Source organism: Cervus canadensis, chromosome 11 (genome assembly GCF_019320065.1).
Source record: "Cervus canadensis isolate Bull #8, Minnesota chromosome 11, ASM1932006v1, whole genome shotgun sequence".
In the NCBI taxonomy this organism is placed as follows: domain Eukaryota; kingdom Metazoa; phylum Chordata; class Mammalia; order Artiodactyla; family Cervidae; genus Cervus; species Cervus canadensis.
In genome coordinates, this window is record NC_057396.1 from 59,371,188 (window position 1) to 59,390,595 (window position 19,408).

The 19,408-nt window shown below is 49.8% G+C and overlaps 1 protein-coding gene across 1 annotated transcript in view; it reads left to right on the forward strand.

The window, feature by feature from the left end:
* NAT10 (N-acetyltransferase 10) overlaps positions 1–19,408 on the forward strand; it is a 38,290-nt gene extending 18,882 nt beyond the window's left edge. Inside the window, exons 12-29 of the mRNA XM_043481529.1 lie at positions 612–748; positions 3,251–3,375; positions 3,800–3,950; positions 4,238–4,334; positions 5,212–5,328; positions 6,177–6,278; positions 6,373–6,447; positions 7,015–7,131; positions 7,968–8,101; positions 8,268–8,316; positions 11,104–11,200; positions 11,286–11,396; positions 12,323–12,495; positions 13,007–13,126; positions 13,445–13,543; positions 13,922–13,995; positions 14,943–15,026; positions 18,596–19,408. Coding sequence (XP_043337464.1) covers positions 612–748; positions 3,251–3,375; positions 3,800–3,950; positions 4,238–4,334; positions 5,212–5,328; positions 6,177–6,278; positions 6,373–6,447; positions 7,015–7,131; positions 7,968–8,101; positions 8,268–8,316; positions 11,104–11,200; positions 11,286–11,396; positions 12,323–12,495; positions 13,007–13,126; positions 13,445–13,543; positions 13,922–13,995; positions 14,943–15,026; positions 18,596–18,707 — 1,974 coding nt within the window. The 3' untranslated portion in view covers positions 18,708–19,408. The remainder of the gene's footprint in view (positions 1–611; positions 749–3,250; positions 3,376–3,799; positions 3,951–4,237; positions 4,335–5,211; positions 5,329–6,176; positions 6,279–6,372; positions 6,448–7,014; positions 7,132–7,967; positions 8,102–8,267; positions 8,317–11,103; positions 11,201–11,285; positions 11,397–12,322; positions 12,496–13,006; positions 13,127–13,444; positions 13,544–13,921; positions 13,996–14,942; positions 15,027–18,595) is intronic.

Consider the following 19,408-nt stretch of genomic DNA (forward strand, 5'->3'; position numbering starts at 1 on the left):
GTTTGTGACAAGCTAATAATACAAATGTGTGAGCATTAAGAAGACCATGAGTCTTAGAAGCATCCCCACCAGTGCGGGGAGATTTGGCCTTTATATTGATGGTGTCAAAGTAGGACACACAGGACACAGCGTTTTGGAGATGCTTGGGAAACCTGAAGTCTTCCACTTCAGCCATTGCTGGGGCCAAGCTTGCCTCTGGTTCACTGGCCAGAGTGAGGCTGGGGGAAGCATGAGAAAGAGGGGAGAGAAAGGAAACGGAGGCATCACCTGTCACTTGCCAGGTCCCAGGCAGAGCATTTGTGTAGATTTACTTAATTTTACCTAATTTACCTAACTTTTTTCTCAAGCAGCCATCAGTATTTCCTCCATTTTCTGGAGAGGAATCTGAGGCTCTGAGAGGAAGGGCCGCAGAGTCAGTGGTTGAACTGTTAGGACCCAGGAATCTGACTCTAAGCTGTCCCTGCTTTGTCCTACCAGGGAAGGAAGAATGAGAGAAAGAAGACAGAGGAGGGGGGAGAGGGGAAAGAGAGGGCCTTTATGGTGACTCACCAGTGATTGCAGCCGTGGTATCAGGCGGCCAAGCTAACAATATACATTTTTCCTTCCCACAGTACATACATCCTGCAGATGCTGTGAAACTGGGCCAGGCTGAGCTCGTTGTGATTGACGAAGCTGCTGCCATCCCCCTTCCCCTGGTGAAGAGTCTTCTGGGCCCCTACCTTGTTTTCATGGCGTCCACCATCAATGGGTGAGCACCGGGTGCAGGGGCCGTTGCTCACTTTACAAGTTGTTGCCAGTTAGGTAGGATTTAGTGAACGTGACCTGGGCCTGCATGGATAGGGCTGACTCCTAAAGTTTGAGTCTTTGGGCCCGCTTCACTCTCTCATTGGCCGTCTCCTTTACCCTTTCATAGTAAACTACAGCTCCCTCTGGTGTGAGCTATAGCCCACCAGAACAGGCAACACCAGACTGAGGAATTTCATTACCCAGTTGATGAACGTCTCCTGTCTAGGTCTGACCAGGTTCTAGAGAGCACATGGATTGGCAATACCAATGTCTTGGGCTTCCCAGGTGCCGCTAGTGGTAAAGATCCCGCCTGCCAGTGCAGGAGACATAAGAGACTTAGGTTTGATCCCTGGGTTGGGAAGATTCCCTGGAGGAGGGCATGGCAACCCACTCTAGTGTTCTTGCCTGGAGAATCCCATGGACAGAGGAGCCTGGTGGGCTGCAGTCCACTGGGGCACAAAGAGTCGGACATGACCAAAGTGACTTGGCACATACACGCACCAATGTCTTATCCCCTAGAGTTATGTGAAAATGTAGTATTAAAGTAACTGTGTCATTATCATAAGAAAGCAGACTCAAGAGCTTTTTTAAAATTTTGAAATATTTAGTTGTTTGCTATGGAAAAGTGAGACAGAGAAGGTAAGCAAAAAGAAATCCGGTGATCTGACTCTCTAGAGATAACTTGTTAGAATTTTGGTGTACATTTATTTTACTTTTTCATTTTGAATAAGAACATAAACATAGTTACCATAATGTTTTGCATTTGCTTTTTCATGTAAAAATATACTGGGAATTCCTTGGTGGTTCAGTGGTTAGGAATCTGAACTTCCTCTGCTGGTGGCCTGGGTTTGATCCCTGGTCAAGAAGCCAAGATCCCACAAACTACACAGTGTGGCCAGGAAAAAAAAAAAGAATATACTGTGAAATCTTCCCAGGACAGTGTGTACTTGCCTTCATTGTTGATTTCTACATGGAAGTCACATTTTGAAGTAATTCTATATTTTAGATTTATTATTTGACTGCTTTCCTTACACAGAAAATAGTTAAATAAAATGTATTTTACTTTTTCTGGTAACAACTTTATTGAGATATTATTCACACACTATACAATTTACTCAGTTAAAGTGTATAATTCAATGATTTTCAGTATATTCATAGAGTTGTGCAGCCATCACGAAAATTTAGAACATTTTCATTTTCCCAGAAAGAAACCCTATACCCTTTAATTATCATCCTCCAATTCCTTCCTTTTCCTCAGTTCTAGGTAATCACTAATCAACTTTATATATCTATGGATTTGCCTAGTCTGAACTCTTGATAGAAGTGGAATCTTTGAATATGTGGTCTTTTGTGATTGGCTTCTTTAACTAACCATGATGTTTGCAAGGTTCTTCCATGTAGCTTATATCAGTACTTCATTACTTTTCATGGCCAAATAATACTCCTGTGCATGTTTTTGCACATCTTGTTTTTCCATTCGTCTGTTGATGATCATTTGAGTTGTTTCTCTTTTGGCTAGTACAGTGCTGCTGTGAACATTCACGAGCAGGTTTTTGTGTAGACACCTTTTCTGCTCTCTTGAGGGTATACCTAGAACTGAAACTAGTGGGTCAAATGGTAACTTTCTAACTGAAGAACTGCCAGGTTGTTTTCCAAACCACCAATACCATTTTACATTCCCACCAGTAGTGTGTAAGGGTTCCATATCTTTGCTAGCATTTATATGTCCTCACTATAGCCATCCTAGTGAGCATGAAATGATGTCTCATGTGATCTTTATTTGCATGTCCCTTTTAGTTGACTGATGTGGGGCATCCTATCATGTGCTTTTTGGCCATAGTGTATCTTCTTTGGAGAAGTATCTATTCAGGTCCTCTCTTCACTTTTCTAATTGAAAATTACAAAAATTTTCTAGTTTATATCCTCTTTCAAGGGAAAGTAGTCATGAAAAAAATTACATAGATGGTGGATTTGTTTAATCTTGATTTTTCCAAACTGGAAATGCTCTCTGTTCATTTTTCAAGCATGCAACTTCTTATAGCAGCTCTCATTAATCGACTGTTCATCTTTGTTCCATTTCCATTGTACTAAAGGCTTTGTTCATGTCCTCTTTTTGGTCTTTGTTTTTTAGTTCGTAGTACAGCCTTGTGAGCTGTGCACACTAATCCCCTTTTGAGGAGGAGGCTAAAAGAGGTTGAGTTCTGGCCCAGAGGTACTAAACAGACATGCCAGGACTTGAGCCCAGGCCTGCATGGCTCAGAGTTGAGCCACCATGCAGCCCAGCTGCCTTGCAGCCCAGCTTCCTTTGGACGTACACATGCCCTGCTGGAAGTTTAGAGGTGAAGGGCTGTTCTCAGCAAGCAGGAGCCTGGGGTTTCATCAGGATGAGGAAAGTAGTCCTCTGTCCCCTTCTGGAGAGGTGATTTGGCACCTTGAGCCTAACTGCCATTGCTTTTTCTCCTAGCTACGAGGGCACTGGCCGGTCCCTGTCCCTCAAGCTAATTCAGCAGCTCCGTCAACAGAGTGCCCAGAGCCAGGTCAGCACCACTGCTGAGAACAAGACCACGGCGACGGCCAGGCTGGCATCAGGTACCCCCAGGGCTCTGGATGGGCCTGCAGTGCACAGCAAGGCACTTCACACTCTTACTGGATCCTTCCCCACGTGACATTATGGGTGATAGCAGACCATCAGGCAGAGAGGCCGAGTCTCCAAGAGATGAAGGTGCTTTTCTCTGAGGAACAGCAAACCAGTGACCAGACCTCAGGCTGACCTGGGCCTTCTGGTGACTGGATTCCTGTTTGTCACCATCTCGGGGCATTGGTTGCATTGACGTAGTGAGACCTTTGGGGATTGGTGTCCAGGCAAGTTGAACATCCACCGGGACAATTTAAAACCACTCAGTTTAAATTCTTAAGCCATATTTATGTGGGTACCACATGACAGAAATCAAGTAGAACATTTGCCTTGATCTCCTGGACAAAACGCATTTAGTTCTTGTGTGTGTTCTGACAGTGCGAACCCTGCATGAGGTTTCCCTGCAGGAGTCGATCCGATACGCCCCTGGGGACGCCGTGGAGAAGTGGCTGAACGACCTGCTGTGCCTGGATTGCCTCAACATCACCCGGATTGTCTCCGGCTGCCCCTTGCCTGAAGCCTGTGAGCTGTATCCTCCTGGGTTCCATTCATTCTGTGAAAGGGAGAGGGGACGATGAGAGAGTTAAACCTATGGTTCTGGCCCTTTGCTTCATGGGCTGCTGCTCTGGGAAGAGGAGAAGGTGGAATGTTCTCAACTTTCCTTCTCTTCCTTCCCTAATATGTTTCTGCTTAGAAGCAGGGCCTCCTCTTCCCAGGCTGAGGGAACCCACGTATCCAGGTTATCCTTGGAAGTAGCTAGCATGTCTTGTTCAGGGCTCTCTTTGATATGTTTTGGTTGCTTAACCTCAAATCCAGCTACTATGTTAATAGAGATACCCTCTTTTGCTACCACAAGGCCTCCGAGGTTTTCCTCCAACGGCTTATGGCTCTCTACGTGGCTTCTCATTACAAGGTAACTGAAAACAGCCCGCAAGTGGACTTCAGCAGTGAATTCTGGCTCTTGGCAGTGCCTTTTTACTTGACTTTCTGCATCTTTTGTTACCCAGTGGCTCAGGTGACCATTCCACTGGGACTAGAATGTCCTGATGTTGGCAGGGCCAGGGGTCCCACTTCAGGGTTGCATTTCCCATTGTTATTCAGGCTTGTCTTGGGCTCCAGCTTTGTATATGGAGCGTGGGATTTCTGCGTGTAGCTCCGTGTGTGGTAGCTGGAGAGGGTGGTAAGTTTCACCCATTTTAAAAGGGGTGCTATTTCTTGCCATTTGGCTGAATGGATGGGCTGAGATGACATAGCAGTTGTAATCTGGGGGGTACTCTGTGACCTGAGACCAGCCTTACACCCCTGGCTATTTTTAGGGATTAGTGAATAAGAATTTAAAATATTTGGAAGTCTTAAAAACTAAAAAGAACATTGGAAAGGACACATTGTATGTGTCTAGGTAGCATTTTTACGAATAATAGCCTTTAATAGAAGGCTGAAGGGTTGGTATTAGAAGCCCTGAGAGGTTTTCCTAAAATAGCAGCCTCTTATCAGGAGGAACTTCACTTCCCAGCTGTGAGGTACCTAGTGCTAACTCAGCAGTTCCCCGCCCCCGCTCTGCAGCCTCAGCGCTCCTGGTGAGGTGACAGCGAACATAGGAGGCTCGTCCCACTGAAGTCCTTGTGGAGAGTGTCAGGCTGGCCAGCCGAGGTGCTGGCATGAGCTTTCCTGGGTTTCAGCACTTCACTTGGCTTCGGGGAAGGCAGTTCTCCGGTCATGATTCTGGAGTAGCTGCTCGAGGAAGGACGGGATGAGGAGTGGTCCTCACTGACCGTGTTTGTGCTCCACAGAACTCTCCCAACGACCTCCAGATGCTTTCTGATGCCCCTGCTCACCATCTCTTCTGCCTCCTGCCTCCTGTTCCCCCCACCCAGAATGCCCTTCCAGAAGTGCTTGCTGTCATCCAGGTACAGAAGCTGAGGTGTCCTTGTGGCGTCGATTTGGGAACCGCTTAGGCAGTCAAGGATTAGTGGCTCAGTAACGGGAGTGCGGAGCAGAAGCTGTTGATTCTTGGGCTGGAGCCAAGTGACTGGGTGTACCAGGTAGGCAGTGAGGGTGCAGAAGAAACCACCACCCTGACACACACCCAAAGCCTCACTGTTCATGGATGGCTGAAAGGCAGAATTGGCTTTGCATATTTTGACTTACAGCTCCTGAAACAGAACTTTGTTTTCTTCTTTATTTCAAAAGCAATCCATGGTACTTGTAAAATTAAAAGGCAGATTGGAAACATGTTTTTAGTGCCTGGCATGTATTTATGCATTTCTTTATTGTTTTTCTTTTTCACAAACATGGGATCATAGTATTTGGCAATCTTTTTTTTCAACATGTCAAATATTCGTAATTTGCCAGGGTTACATTGTATTTCATTACATGCACATACCGTGTTTAACTGTGTTTACACATGAGTCATTGCGAATTTGCACAGTTCTGTACAGAGCCGTGTGACCTTCCAGGAGTCTTAATCGATGAGCTCACATGTGCACCGTGTGTGGAGACCCTCATCTAGTGTGGTTTTGCTTTCTGGGCCAGGAGGATATCAGTATTCTGTCTCCTTAGGTGACAGTGTCAGGATGCCCACGGGACATAGTAATGAAACTTCCGTTGGAAACAGATGAGTTGGTTACAGTGTTAAGTGTGAGCAGGAGTAGAAACAGGCGGCCTGGTCAGAGCAAGGGCAGAGCGCTGGTGAGGTTCTGTGGGTGGGCAGTCTACCTGGAGCCTGCCTCTCTGCACCATCCTGCTTTCCCCGCAGGTGTGCCTCGAGGGGGAGATTTCTCGCCAGTCCATCTTGAACAGCCTGTCTCGGGGCAAGAAGGCTTCAGGTGACCTGATTCCATGGACAGTGTCAGAACAGGTGAAGTGCTTTCCCTGGTGTGTCTCGGGGGTAAGCTGGCGATGTTGGAGGCTGTCTTTTGTTGTTAAGTTACTGGCTTGTGCCTCCCTCACAGTTCCAAGACCCAGACTTCGGCAGTCTCTCAGGTGGAAGGGTGGTTCGCATTGCTGTTCACCCGGATTATCAAGGGGTAATGTGTCCTCATGCCTTCAAACCTGGCGTGCTGTTGTTAGTTGCAGGCATGTTGCTGGTCACTCATTAGGCCAGGTGTACTTGGTTGTTTAAATAGGAAGCTGGTCAAGGAGTAGCAGACCCAGGTGCTGTGGGCAGTTTGCCCGGGGCTGGGTGGGCAGGCAGGGTGGTTGTATACAGTCGCTCTTCCCTTTGTGAGGACAGAGGGCTGGTGAACCAGATCTGCTTACTGTCATGACTGCCTGTCTTGGAAGTCTCCACTCAGGAGTTAGCTGGAGAGTCATCAGTTTAGAGCTGGCTGAGCCGTGAACCAGAAAGCGTGGCCGGCCGGCCTACCACTCGGGTGGCAGATGGGTGGGCTAGATGGTGCAAGAGCGAGGGTCTTGCTACACGAGGTCTTGAGGGTCTCTGCTTTGACCTTGTTGGGGGGTTTCATTGGTTCTGTTTGCCAAGGGCAGTGTGACCCAGAGTGAGGCTTTCTAGAAGCGGTACAGGGGTGCAGAAGTGCTTAGACTCTGGGGACATCTCTGCTCCCCGCGCCCATTTCCCTCATGTGTGCTCACAGATGGGCTACGGCAGCCGGGCCCTGCAGCTGCTGCAGATGTACTATGAGGGCAGCTTCCCTTGTCTTGAGGAGAAAGTCCTGGAGACGTCGCAGGAGATTCACACCGTCAGCAGTGAGGTAAGCGTCTTCTGGCCGGGCTCCCGGTTCCTGGAGGAGACCAGGTTTCTCTCTGGGTCTTTGGGATCATCCTCAAGAGTGGTCTCGTGGCCTGGGCTACTCTGGGCAGCTGAGCTCCTCTCTGGTTTTGGAGACGCTTCTCTCTCTCCAGCTAACACTTAAACTGAGGCCTTCGGATCGGCATCATCAGCCTCACCTGGAGACGTGTTAAGTCTGTCAGTCCCTGAATCGAGGCTCTGAGGTAGGACCCAGTAATCTGGGTCTTAATGAGCTCCCAGGTGATGCTGATGTCCCTCTGAGCTTAAAGCCCCAGCTCTGCAGTCTCCTCCCCTCAGTACTGAACCCGGACCCAGCAAGGCTCTGTCTTTCTAGGAACCGGGACGACTTTTCACGTGGGTTCATTTGATTTTTTTTCACAAATGTGCCTATTCAGGAGGTGGGGAGGGCTTATGTTTAAGGTCAGGCTCAGGGGTTTGTCACTTCCCAAGACACTGGAGCCATCCGGTGGCAGACCTGCATCTTCAGCTCATCTTTAGAACCCTGCCTCTGTCTCTTTGTACATGTGTTCAGTGTTTCTAAACATGTGGCTCTTTCCTGAATTCTGGGTTCTGGGTTCTGAGGTGATTCCAGGCTCGTCTAGGGGTTTGGGATTCTTGGGAATGATCACTGGGCTTAACAGTGTGTTTTCATTTTAAAAACCATGGGAACAAACCTAGAAACTTGCCCTAGTTTTTGGTGTGTTCATCCAGAGCCTGGCATGGCTGGGGTGCTTGGGAATGTTGTTAACCTTCCTCTTCCTCTGCTGGGTGGACATGCCCTCCCCCGGCGTCCTCCAGGCCGTCAGCTTGCTGGAAGAAGTCGTCACTCCCCGGAAGGACCTGCCTCCCTTACTTCTCAAGCTGAACGAGAGGCCTGCTGAACGCCTGGACTACCTGGGGGTGTCCTACGGCTTGACCCCCAGGCTCCTCAAGTAAGGGTCCGCTGGGCCCTGGTGTCCCGAGACCCTGCGTTCTGTGGGCCGTGTCTGTCTGTCTGGGGGCGACAGCCATCTGAGACTCCCCGTGGCCCTTCCCAGCCTGGTATGTCAGCCGCTCCCAGAAGGCTCACATGGGGACCTGCCCTCTGTGTCTTTGCAGGTTCTGGAAACGAGCTGGCTTTGTTCCTGTTTATCTGCGACAGACCCCGGTGAGTGAGGCGTGTGGCAGAGGGGGGGCTGGTGACGGGTGTGTCCTTGCAGAGCCGGCTCCACTCTGAGCAGGCGTCCCTGTGCTGCCGGGAGGTTTGCTCTGATGGCCCCCAGGGCAGCCGGCCTCACTGAGACGCCACCTGGTCACATTCATCCCTGACCCTGCCGGCCCCCAGGCAGTCTAGCAGCTTTGTGCTTGATTGAGATGGCAGAGGTGCACTTTGACTTGCTCCCCTGGTTCTGGAATCCTGTCACTGGGGGCCTTCTCGAATTTTTACTTTTTAAAAAATAGGAAGGAAAGTGGTTTTAGCAATGCTTGCGGTAAGTTGGTATCTGAAGGAGGAATGTGCTTGTGTGGTCAGCAGAGCTGTAGAGAATAGAGTGGAAGGTGAGAGAGCTAGTGAGTCAGGTCATTAGAAAAATATTCAGCACCTGCAGTGAATCAGGCAGTGAGTAAGATAAGGACAGCTTGTTTTCTAATGAGTAGAAATAGGCAGCAAAAAGTGAGCAAACAAGAAATGCTCAGATAGTGATGGTGTGATGAGCAGTCGGGCTTCTGGGGGTGACGTTTCAAACTGCATCCTGAACGGTCAGAGTGGACCGGCCATGTGACAGTCCTGCACGCAGAAAAGAGCGTTTCCAAGCAGAGGGCACAGCACGTGAGGACCTGAGGTGGAAAGGACGTCGGTGATTTGGAGGAGGACAAAGGTCCTCCAGGTGTGGCTGGAGGACCCTTGAAAGCGTGCTGGTTCGTGGTAGGGCAGCTCCCTGCTCCAGTGGAGGGAGGGGTTAGCGGGAAGGTTCTGGGGCTGCCGTGTGGGCAGTGGACCACAGTCGAGGCGTGGAGATAAGCGGATGAGAAGGGGTGGCGTGGCTCAGGGGGACGTAGTGAGGGGAGAGAAGGGGCCGGATGCCAGGGGTATTGGAAGGTGAACTGAGTTGAAGGGTGGAGATGTGGAGGATGAGTGAACAGAAGGCTTGAGGGTCATTCTTTGATTTTTGGCTTGAGAGACTGGATGTTAGAGATGCTGAGGATAAGACTCAGTGGGGAGGACCAGATTTGGAAGTGGAAGTGGAAACTGTTTTGGGGTCTAATAAGACCTCCAAGTGGAAGTAGGGAATAGGCAGTTGACCATAGGAATCTGGAATTTGAAGAAGAGGCTGGGCCTGGAAACAGATTTAAGAGTCATCAGCTTTCTGTTAATAGAATGTATTCCTGGGGTAAAGGATTTTGGAGGGGATCACTGTCTGTCTTCTTCACAGCTGTAACCCCAGCACTTAATAGCATCTGCTGTGTATAGCATGTGTTCAGGAAATACTTTTGTTCAGTGAATAAGTTTTTAAAGCTGTTGAAAGTAGGGGCTGGGAATAAAGGCAAGTCCTTGGATGTTCCAGCATTTAGAGGAATGAGTTGGAAAATACAGCAAGGTGGGGGACTGAGGAGGAATAGCTGTGATCTGTAGGAGAAGGGCAGGGTCTGTGGTTTAAAGAAGGGGAGTCATTGCCCTCAAGAGAATGAATAAGTTGAGGACAGTTGACTTATGGACTCTGGCACTGGTGATTGGAGTGAAGGTGGCTTCTGTGGAGGGGTCACCCTGACAGGAGAGAGAGGGAGATGAGGACATAGACCGGATAGGTGGTTCCTACACGAGGCAGAGGGGCCAGAGGAATAGGTTGCTGCAGGGAGATTGGAGCTGGGGTGGGCTTGTCAGCCGGGAGATTCCAGAACATGCTCGTTGGCTGCAGGCTATGGTCCTGCAGAGCTCGTGCAGACACAGGTGAGGGGGGCTGATGACAGGACTGCAGGCCCAGAAGAGGCCGGAGGGCAGGAGAGGTGGCCAGCGCATCCCCCACAACTGGAGGGCAGCGAAGAGTGTGGGCGCAGAGGGCGTTGGGTGGCGGCTGGAGGTCGTGCTGGGAGGGTGACAGTCCCCTGAGTGCTCTGTTTTGCCGGAGAGGGGATGCCAGCAGCTCAGAGGAAGTGTCGGAGGTGTGGTTTTAGAGAACTCAAGGTCAATATCCAAGGGAGATGCCCATTTGAGAGTTCAAAGCTGGACTGGTGAGGACCAGTGGGTGTGTGGCTGCTTCCACGGGGCAGGAGCGGCCGTGGAGGGGCTGGTCCTCATCAGCGAGGCTGGTCGTGTCTGGGGTGTGGCCTTGGCTGTCGACTGCAGGGAGCATGCTGGAGCCAGTGAGTTCAGCACAGACCACGTGTGTCCCTGGGTGCTGGTACCGTGCACTGCTTACTTGTGACTTGGTGGTGGCATTTTGTTACTTGAACACCCTTCAGTTGAAATCCGTTAGATACTTTTATGGTGTTGGGCTTTGTGGTTGTCATCTAGTAAAAAATTTTAAAACCTGTGGTCACTGTCTTAGAACCTAAAGGAGCCTGCCCTTGTGAACCTGTCACCAACATGAGAACCCCCACCGTGCTATTTTCTGGCCATGGAGTCTTTGCTGTGAGCGCCCAAAACATGTTGATGGGGTCATGTGGTGTTTAAGCTGTAATGCCTCTCAGCTCATAGTCTGACCTGGCGTGAGCCAGGGGCTCACAGCAGAACGCGTGCTCCGAAGGTTCGAGCAGCTTTGCTCCATCGCGGGGGCCACCAGGACAGGGTAGCCTCTGGAAGCTGTTGTGTAGGCACTGGGCCCTGCAAGAATGAGGGCAAGGCCGCCCCTCTCTCTGGGGAGGAAGCGAGGGTCCGTAGAGCATGCTTACCCGTGAGCATTGACAGGGACTTCATAAAAGGGGGCCTCGGTGCCAGTCAGGGGTCTGTGTTCCCCAGAATGACCTGACTGGAGAGCACTCGTGCATCATGCTGAAGACGCTGGTGGACGAGGAGGAGGCCGACCAGGGCGCCTGGCTCTCCGCCTTTTGGAAAGGTGAGTGGGGAGTGAACGTGGCGGGCAGCCAGGTGACGGGCCCCGGGCCCTGCAGACCTCTGACTCCATCTGGTTGGACCCGCAGATTTCCGAAGGCGGTTCCTAGCCCTGCTGTCTTACCAGTTCAGCACCTTCTTTCCTCCCCTGGCTCTGAACATCCTTCAGAACAGAAACATCGGGAAACCCGTGCAGCCGGGTGAGCTGGCTGGGTGGCGGACCGGAGGGCTGGCGGGGCTCGGTCATGCAGAACGTATGGAAGGCTGTCGTGTGGTCCAGGAGGCGGGCTAGACTAGACATGGAGGGACCAGCTGCAAGCCTGTATCCCCCGCCTCCACCTCCGCTCAGCAGTCCCTGCCCCATCCCAGGGCGTCCGTCACGCGCTGTGCCTGTCATCCTCACGACAGGACTAGAGGCTCGTGTGACTTGGCTTCAGAGACATATGTAAGGCCTGCAGCTAGTCAGTTCTGGAACCTGTTCTAAATCCCATGAGCTAGGGCAACTAGCTCAATTCTGAGGCTCTATTTCCTCAGTCATGAAATTGTAATAAGAATCTGCTGCCAACCTTCTGTAGCCAACACATAGAAGTGCTTTGGGCACACAGATTCTGTTTGAATACTTAAAATATAAAAAAGGTGTAAGGGATCATTAGTGCTAACAGCTGTGGGGGTTTTTCCCCCCTGTTGGTTGTTATGTGAATGTGTGTCTCTTTTGGGATCAATTATATTTGGGTGGAAAATTCTGTTTCTGGAGCTGGGGCGGGGGGTGAGCGTTTGTGCTGCCTGTGAAGCTGGGTCCTGAGAAGTGACAAAGTGGGGAAAATGCTGGGGTCCTCTGACCCCAGGGCACTGATGCTCAAGAGTCCCACGCCAACAGGAGGGTCACACACCACCTGCCCCCATCTCACGGCCCGAGCTGCCTCCCCTCTGCATGAGGAGGTCGGGGCTGCCCGAGGCGGGGTGTTGAATGGGTGGGCAGGCACTTTCAGGTGGTCCTCCCCTGCTCTGGCTGAAGACTGGTGGAGGAACAGCTGGGTGCCACCCGGGGACCCTTGTGCGTGCCGTGTGGGAATTCCGGCAAGGGTGTCGGGCTGACCTGACGCGTCTGGCTCTGTCGCATGTCCAGCCCTACGCCGGGAGGAGCTGGAAGCACTCTTCCTCCCCTACGACCTGAAGAGGCTGGAGATGTATTCACGGAACATGGTCGACTATCACCTCATCATGGACATGATCCCGGCCATCTCCCGGCTGTATTTCCTGAACCAGCTGGGGGACCTGGCCCTGTCAGCGGCCCAGTCGGTAGGTTACCTGCTGCTCGTGTGCTGGTTTTGTGGAGCAGTTTGTATGCTGGGAGTTGGTAGGCTGCTATGACATAACTTTGAGGATTTAGTTCTTCGTGGTTCTGATAGCATTTACTTCTTCATGGTTCTGATGAGGGGGTAGAGGTCCCCTTTTGCAGGTTGGGGACCCTTGGGCTCTCCAGTCGAGCCATGCACCCAGCAAAACAGTTAGTAGAAGAGCTGCTGTCTGAACCCATGTTCTTCCACCCCACCACGTGCCTCGATTCTGCTTATCAGAGGTCCAAGAGCACTCTGTACTGTAACACAGCTGTGAAACGGCTGTTTGCTGGGATAAGAAGTTAGTCTGGGGATTTCAGGAGGAAGGCGTGCTTCCTGGTGGATGAGCGGGAAGATTTCCCGGTAGTGCCAGTCGATGTTTTAACCAAGGGAGAGTAACTCTGGTTCTCGGTGCCATTTTAATGGATAAAAGCCTGTCCTGGCAGCACTCCAACAGATTTCCTGTCCCCCAGGCTCTTCTCTTGGGGATCGGCCTGCAGCACAAGTCCGTGGACCAGCTGGAAAAGGAGATCGAGCTGCCCTCAGGCCAATTGATGGGACTTTTCAACCGGATCATCCGCAAGGTTGTGAAGGTAACCTCTGCCGAGGGCAGGGTTTTGGCCTATTTTCTGCCCAAAGATGCAGAAATGTTAACATTTGGTTCTGATTGCCTCAGATCTCTCTCTCTCTCTCTCTCTCACACACACACAGAAATGGGGGGCTTCAGCTGTAACATTCTCTCCCAGAGGCACCCCTGATTGGAGTGTGACTTGTCTCCAGTGTTTTCCTGCTCCCACCATGAGTGCGTGGCCTCCTAAACCACGAGGAGTGTGCGCTAAATGATTTAGTAATGAGTGCTTGGGTCTCGGCTGCTCCTTCATCTTCTGCTTCTCGACCTTGGTCTTTTATAGCTGTTTAATGAAGTGCAGGAGAAGGCCATCGAGGAGCAGATGGTGGCAGTGAAGGATGTGCTTATGGAACCCACAATGAAGACGTTGAGCGACGACCTGGTACAAACACCAAACGTCCCCTCTGCCCTGGAGGAAAAGCCCTCGGCGCTGGCCCAGCTCAGGGGCGCTGGGGTCCTAGGGGTGTGAGGAGCGCACTCCCCACGTTTCCCTGCCTTTGCGTGTGCTCCCGGCCCTGGACGAGGCCTCCCACTGAGTGTGTGTGAGAGCCGGCAGTCAGGCAGCTGCTGTTACAATACTTGTTTGTCCTTTTAGATTTTTCAGAAGGCATATTTTATGTTCGTATACACTTTAATAAGAGCTTCCTCTGTAGGTGTGGGAGGTGGTGAGTGTGGTGAAGGAGAGGTCTGCTGGTGGTAATGACGGTGTTCTTCCCCCTCACCTCTATCTCATTTGTCCCCTGCCTGATTCTGACCACAGGACGAAGCGGCCAAGGAGTTTCAAGAGAAACACAGGAAAGAAGTGGGGAAGCTGAAGGACATGGACCTTTCTCAGTAAGGCCCCTCGGCTGCTTTCGGGAAGCACAGAGAACTCTGCTCGTTTCCTCTGATTCACATCCTGGGTGCCCCAGAAGCTGTGTTTCATGGGATTGTTCTTAGAAGCACTAACAGCTAAAAACCTCCCCATTCACTATTTGCATAATTTTGAAGGATTTGTTTTCCCTGCATCTGCTCTGCCACTTTGTAAGTCATGACTTGCAGATGGTGTGTCCCAGGCCCCTCAGGGGAGGGGGCTGCTGATCTGTGAGCACCCACTTTGAGTGACTACTTTTTAATACTTGGCTTTTGATGTGAATTTGAAGAAAGGGTTCTATTGCCAACATTCCAGCAAAATTCCCTTGCTCTCCAACCTTCTGTGCCCTGGAAGTTACAGTCCTTTTTGAGCTTCAGCTACAGTGGTGGTGCCTGCCCCATAGACTGTGAATAATGCTCCAGAATTTGGTGGCCTTTGAGCCTTTTTGACCCCTAGTCCCGTTGCCAGGTCATTAGGGATGGTGGTTGGACATCAAATGGAGGCAGCCTGGAGGTCCTAGAGCAGGGTATTGAGCTTTGCCCTCGGCTTTGCAGCTTGACTTGCCCTTGACTTGCCAGGACTGCTAGATCCCAGAGGTGGGGCGGGCAGGGTTCAGTCCAGGGGCTTGTGGGCTGTGGAGGTGGGGGCGAGCAGGGAGATGGGAGGACAACAGGAGGCTTCTCTTGGGCGGTTGGTGAGTCGGGTGGGAGGAGTCGGGCGGCTGCCTTCTGTGCCCATGACCCCTGCTGGCCCTGCTTGCCCCGGTGACGTTCCCATCCCCTGCTCTCTGATGTACAGATGCTGGCATATCTCAGCCTGGCTTTCATGGCAGGACGTATGGGATGAGAACGTCGCCACCCTCTTACTTTCTTTTAAGCTGTCTTTTCTTCCTTTGAACAGGCTTTCATACTTCCTTTAATTTTTTTAGATATGTGATCCGTGGGGACGATGAAGAATGGAATGAAGTTTTGAACAAAGCTGGGCAGAATGCCTCGATCGTCAGCCTAAAAAGGTGAGGGCCCGGCATCCACCAGGAGGGGAGGCTTCTGGCCTTCTCTCTGCTTCCCTAGTGGCTTTCACTTGGGAAAGGAGGCTGAAGCAGGTACTTTGAGGAGTCACTGTCCTCTCCTTTGAGGGTTGTTACTTTTGTATCATATCTCCTACTGATCAGTTGGATGCTTGGGTCTCTGCATCCCTCATATTCTCAGACATGTCAGGGAGCTGGGCTTGAACAGCCCTGGAGTTGCTGCTGACTGAGCACTTGCTGGGAGCTTTAATGCAGCTTTCCCTTCATGCCCAGGACAACAGAGGTGGCTTTTTTCTTACATCACTGCTTTTCTTTTACTGAAGTGTAATTGATTTACAGTGTAGTGTAACTGACTTATAGTGTTGCTGTGCCACAGTGAAGTGACTCAGGTATACATACATACATATATATATGTGTATACATTTTCATATTCTCTCCCATTGTGGTTTATCACAGGATGTTGAATGTAGTTCCCTGTGCTATATAGTAGGATTTTGTTGATCCATTCTGTACATACCAGTTTGCATCTGCTCATCCCAGACCCCATTCCCTCCCTCTCCTCCCTCCCTCCCCTTGGCAGCCACAAGTCTGTTCTCTCTTTCTGTGATTCTGTTTCATAGAGAGGTTCATTTGTGTCACATTTTAGATTCCAGATACCAGTGATGTCATATGGTGTCTGTCGTTCTCCTTCTGACTTATTTCACTTAGTATGATGATCTCTAGTTGCATCCCTGTTGCTGCAATGGCATTATTTCATGCTCTCTACGGCTGAGTATGATTTCATGGTATACATGTGCCCCAGCTTCTTTACCCACTTGTCCCTGGGCATTCAGGTTGCTTCCCTATCTTGGCTGTTGTGAGTAGTGCTGCTGTGTACACAGGGGTGCATATATGGTTTTGACTTACAGTTTTGTCTAGATAAATACCCAAGAGTGGGATTGCTGGATCATAGTTGTTCAGTTCATCTCTGCGACCCCATGGACTGCAGCACTCTAGCCTTCCCTGTCTTTCGTCATCTCATGGAGTTTGCTCAGATTCATGTCCATTGACTCTGTGATGCCATCCAATCATCTCATCCTCAGTTTTCCATATTGACCACTAACTTACATTCCCACCAAAAGTGTAGGAGGGTTCTCTCTTCTCCACATTCGCTCTGGCATTTGTTAATTGTAGACTTTTTAACGATGGCCATTCTGACCAGCTGGAGGTGGAACCTCACTGCACTTCTGATTTGCGTCTCTCTAATACTTAGCAATGTTGGGCATACTTGCATGTGCCTGTTGGCCATTTGTATGTCTTCTTTGGAGAAAGGTTTTCTGCCCATTTATTTATTTATTTATTTATTTTTTAATATTGAGCTATATGAACTGTTTATATATTTTGGAAATTAAGCCCTGGTTCATCGCATCATTTGCAAATGTTTTTTCCCATTCTGTAGGTTTCTTTATGGTTTCCTTTGCTGTGCAAAAGCTTGTAAGTGTGATTAGATCCCATTTATTTATTTTTGTTTTTATTTCTATTTGGGAGACTAACCTAAAAAACATTGGTATGATATTTGTCACAATGTTTTGCCCATGTTCTCTTCTAGGAGTTTTATGGTTCTATCACTGCTTTAAAGATGAAGTAATAACCAAGGCTCTCAGGTGTTAGATGACTTCCCAAGAAGCATATAGCTAGTAAGAGCCACAGCCAGAATCAGGACCAGGTCTGTCCACTGCGAAGCCCATAGTTTCACCTGCTGTCCTCTCCTTCCTCTAAGACAGTGATTCTCAACGTTTTGGGTTGTGGACCCCAAGTGGCTTTTGTGCATGTTGGTTGTATCTATCAATATTTCCCATTTTAGAAATGAAATACTGAGAAGTTTAAACAGTCATGGACTCATTATGGGTTTTTTAAAATAACTTTTCATGAAAATTTTAGTGAGAAGAGTGGGAATGTTTTACATTTGTTTTTCCAAATCTCTTTAATATCTGGGAAACTAGGAGGCAGCTGGATTCTCCTGTCTGCTGCTGCCTTCAGTCTGCTGTGCTATCACATGGCTTGTAGCCTCTGGAGAATAGAACAATTGGGAGAGAATGAAAGTAGGAAAGGCAAATTACGTATTAGGATTGTTTTGGAAATAGTTTTGACTTTGGGGTGGGGTCCACCTGGAGGGATCTTGGGGAACTCCAGGATTCCCTGGACTGCTTTTTGATAAACCTTTGCCCCAGCTACTTCTCTGCAGAGCCACATGTTTGAGGCAGTAGTTCCGTGAGCCGGAACCTTCACTGGAGTTACTCTGGGGAACACAGGGAGGCCTCCCCTGCCCTGGGCCTCTGGAGATGAGGCTTCCAGGGCTGGCTTGGGGGTTCGTGAGGAGGGTGAGTTGTTGACATTGCCATCAACAGAATCCCCTGAAGAGTTTTATTTGGAAAGAGGCCATCTTGTGACTCTAGGAGCCATAGACCCCTGAAATCAGATACCCTCTTCTGCCATCTCCGTAAGTCACTGCGCTGCCTGGAAGTTTCCATCAGTGCTGGCCCTGTTTTCATGATGGTCTCTGTCATGTCACAAAAGCCCACTGTCAATGTGTCCTAATTTCTGGTTTGGATGAGAAAGCAGACGTGGCCCAGGGCTGCTGATGGCTGCCGCCTTGACTGTGGTGGCTTTGGAACCAGGCCGGCTGTGCACCCAGTGAGTGACAGCCTGGTTCCCGTGCTCCGCCTCTCCTGCCTTTGGGTTGGCCGTCACTGCTGGGGGAGCCTTCTGCGTTACTATCCAGCTATGCATGTGTCCAAGGTTCAGTGTTAACGTCAAAGCTTGCGCTTTTGGAGGTGAAAACACTGACTGTCATTATGTATGCATTGAGGCATCTTTTGTTTTGTTAGCAGTCATTTCATTCAGCTGATGTTAATGGTCTCTGGACAGAATTGTTCACCCTCTCCTTCTAAGGAGGTGTTTGTTTCCAGGGCAGAATGAGACTGGAGAGAAATTTGTAACCTGTAAGATGGAAGGAAGGTGGCTGTTTCTGAGCTATTCTCATGTTAATCTGTCAATGAGGGACCAGTGGCCAGCTGAAGTGTGTCCCTATTCCTTTGGGTTTTCTTTTCACTTAGGGGAAAGATAACAGCACATCAGAGAGTACTGTATGGTTTTTCTGGGAATTTCATGCTTTGTATTATATTGGGGACTGTCCTCATGGTCACTGGGATAATATGTCTGGTTTCCAGAGCAATCCTCAGTGGTAATTGATGTGAATGAATTTTTCTTGTGATGCCTTGGATTTTTCTTTAAGTTTTAGGAAGGGAAATGTACAGATTTCAGGAGTTAAGGTGTAGGTTTTTTTTCCTCCACAGACTAAGAGCTTGGTCAGGGCGGGAGCTGGGTTGGTACGTTGGTGTCCTCAGCCCCCAGCACAGTGCCCTGTAGGCCTACAGAGACCATGTCTGTGTAATTGCACGTTCTTACATCAAGTCTCAGAGGACAGAAACCCTTTTTCAGACAAAGCGGAGCAATCTGAAAGGGGTAACAGATCCAGCATATTTTTCTTTCGACTCTTGTTTTTTCTTTTCCAGTGACAAGAAAAGGAAGCTGGAGGCTAAACAAGAACCCAAACAGAACAAAAAGTTGAAGAAAAACAGAGATATGAAGAACAAAAAAGATATGAAACTGAAGCGGAAGAAATAGTGGAGAGACACTTGGGCGTCGGCAGCTGACTCCTAAGGAAATACCCTGACTTGCGGGACTGACTCTGGCAGGACTGAGTGGCAGCTGACTGGACGATTAAAAGCAACAGCAGTCCCCAGGAAACCCAGAAGCTGGCCAGGAATTCCGTGTATGGGCTGAGCGTGGCTTAAGGCAGAGTAACTTCCGAGTGGGCCTGCTTAGAACTCGACGGTTGGCACACACCCGGGCCTGTCTCTCCTGCCCCAGTCCAGGCCTGCCTTTCCCATACGTTCATATTTCACTTTGCGCCCAGCTTTCTCCGTTCCTTCCTACACGTGTCGAAGCCGTGCTGGCTCTCGTCTCAAGCGTCAAGTACACAGCTGTCTGGAGACCCCGGAGGGGGCCAGGGGAGCATCAAGGCCTGTCGTCATGAACTTGCCCAGGCTCGCTGAAGCCTGGAGTCCCAGGAGCTCTAGTCCAGCCATACCGCTGTGTCAGCCACGTTTAAGCGCTGGGACCCACACTGCCATGTTCTGACCCTTCCTCCCCCAGCAGTGACCCAGAAAACTTGACTTCTCAATTTAGGGAATGATATAGTATCTGAGTCCCCAATACCTGTTACTTCATCCATTTGGGAAAAAAATGTTGGGAAAGACCCTTTTGCTAGCAGGGATGAGGGGAGATAGAGAATCTATTTTTAATAAATAACATCCTAGAAAGAC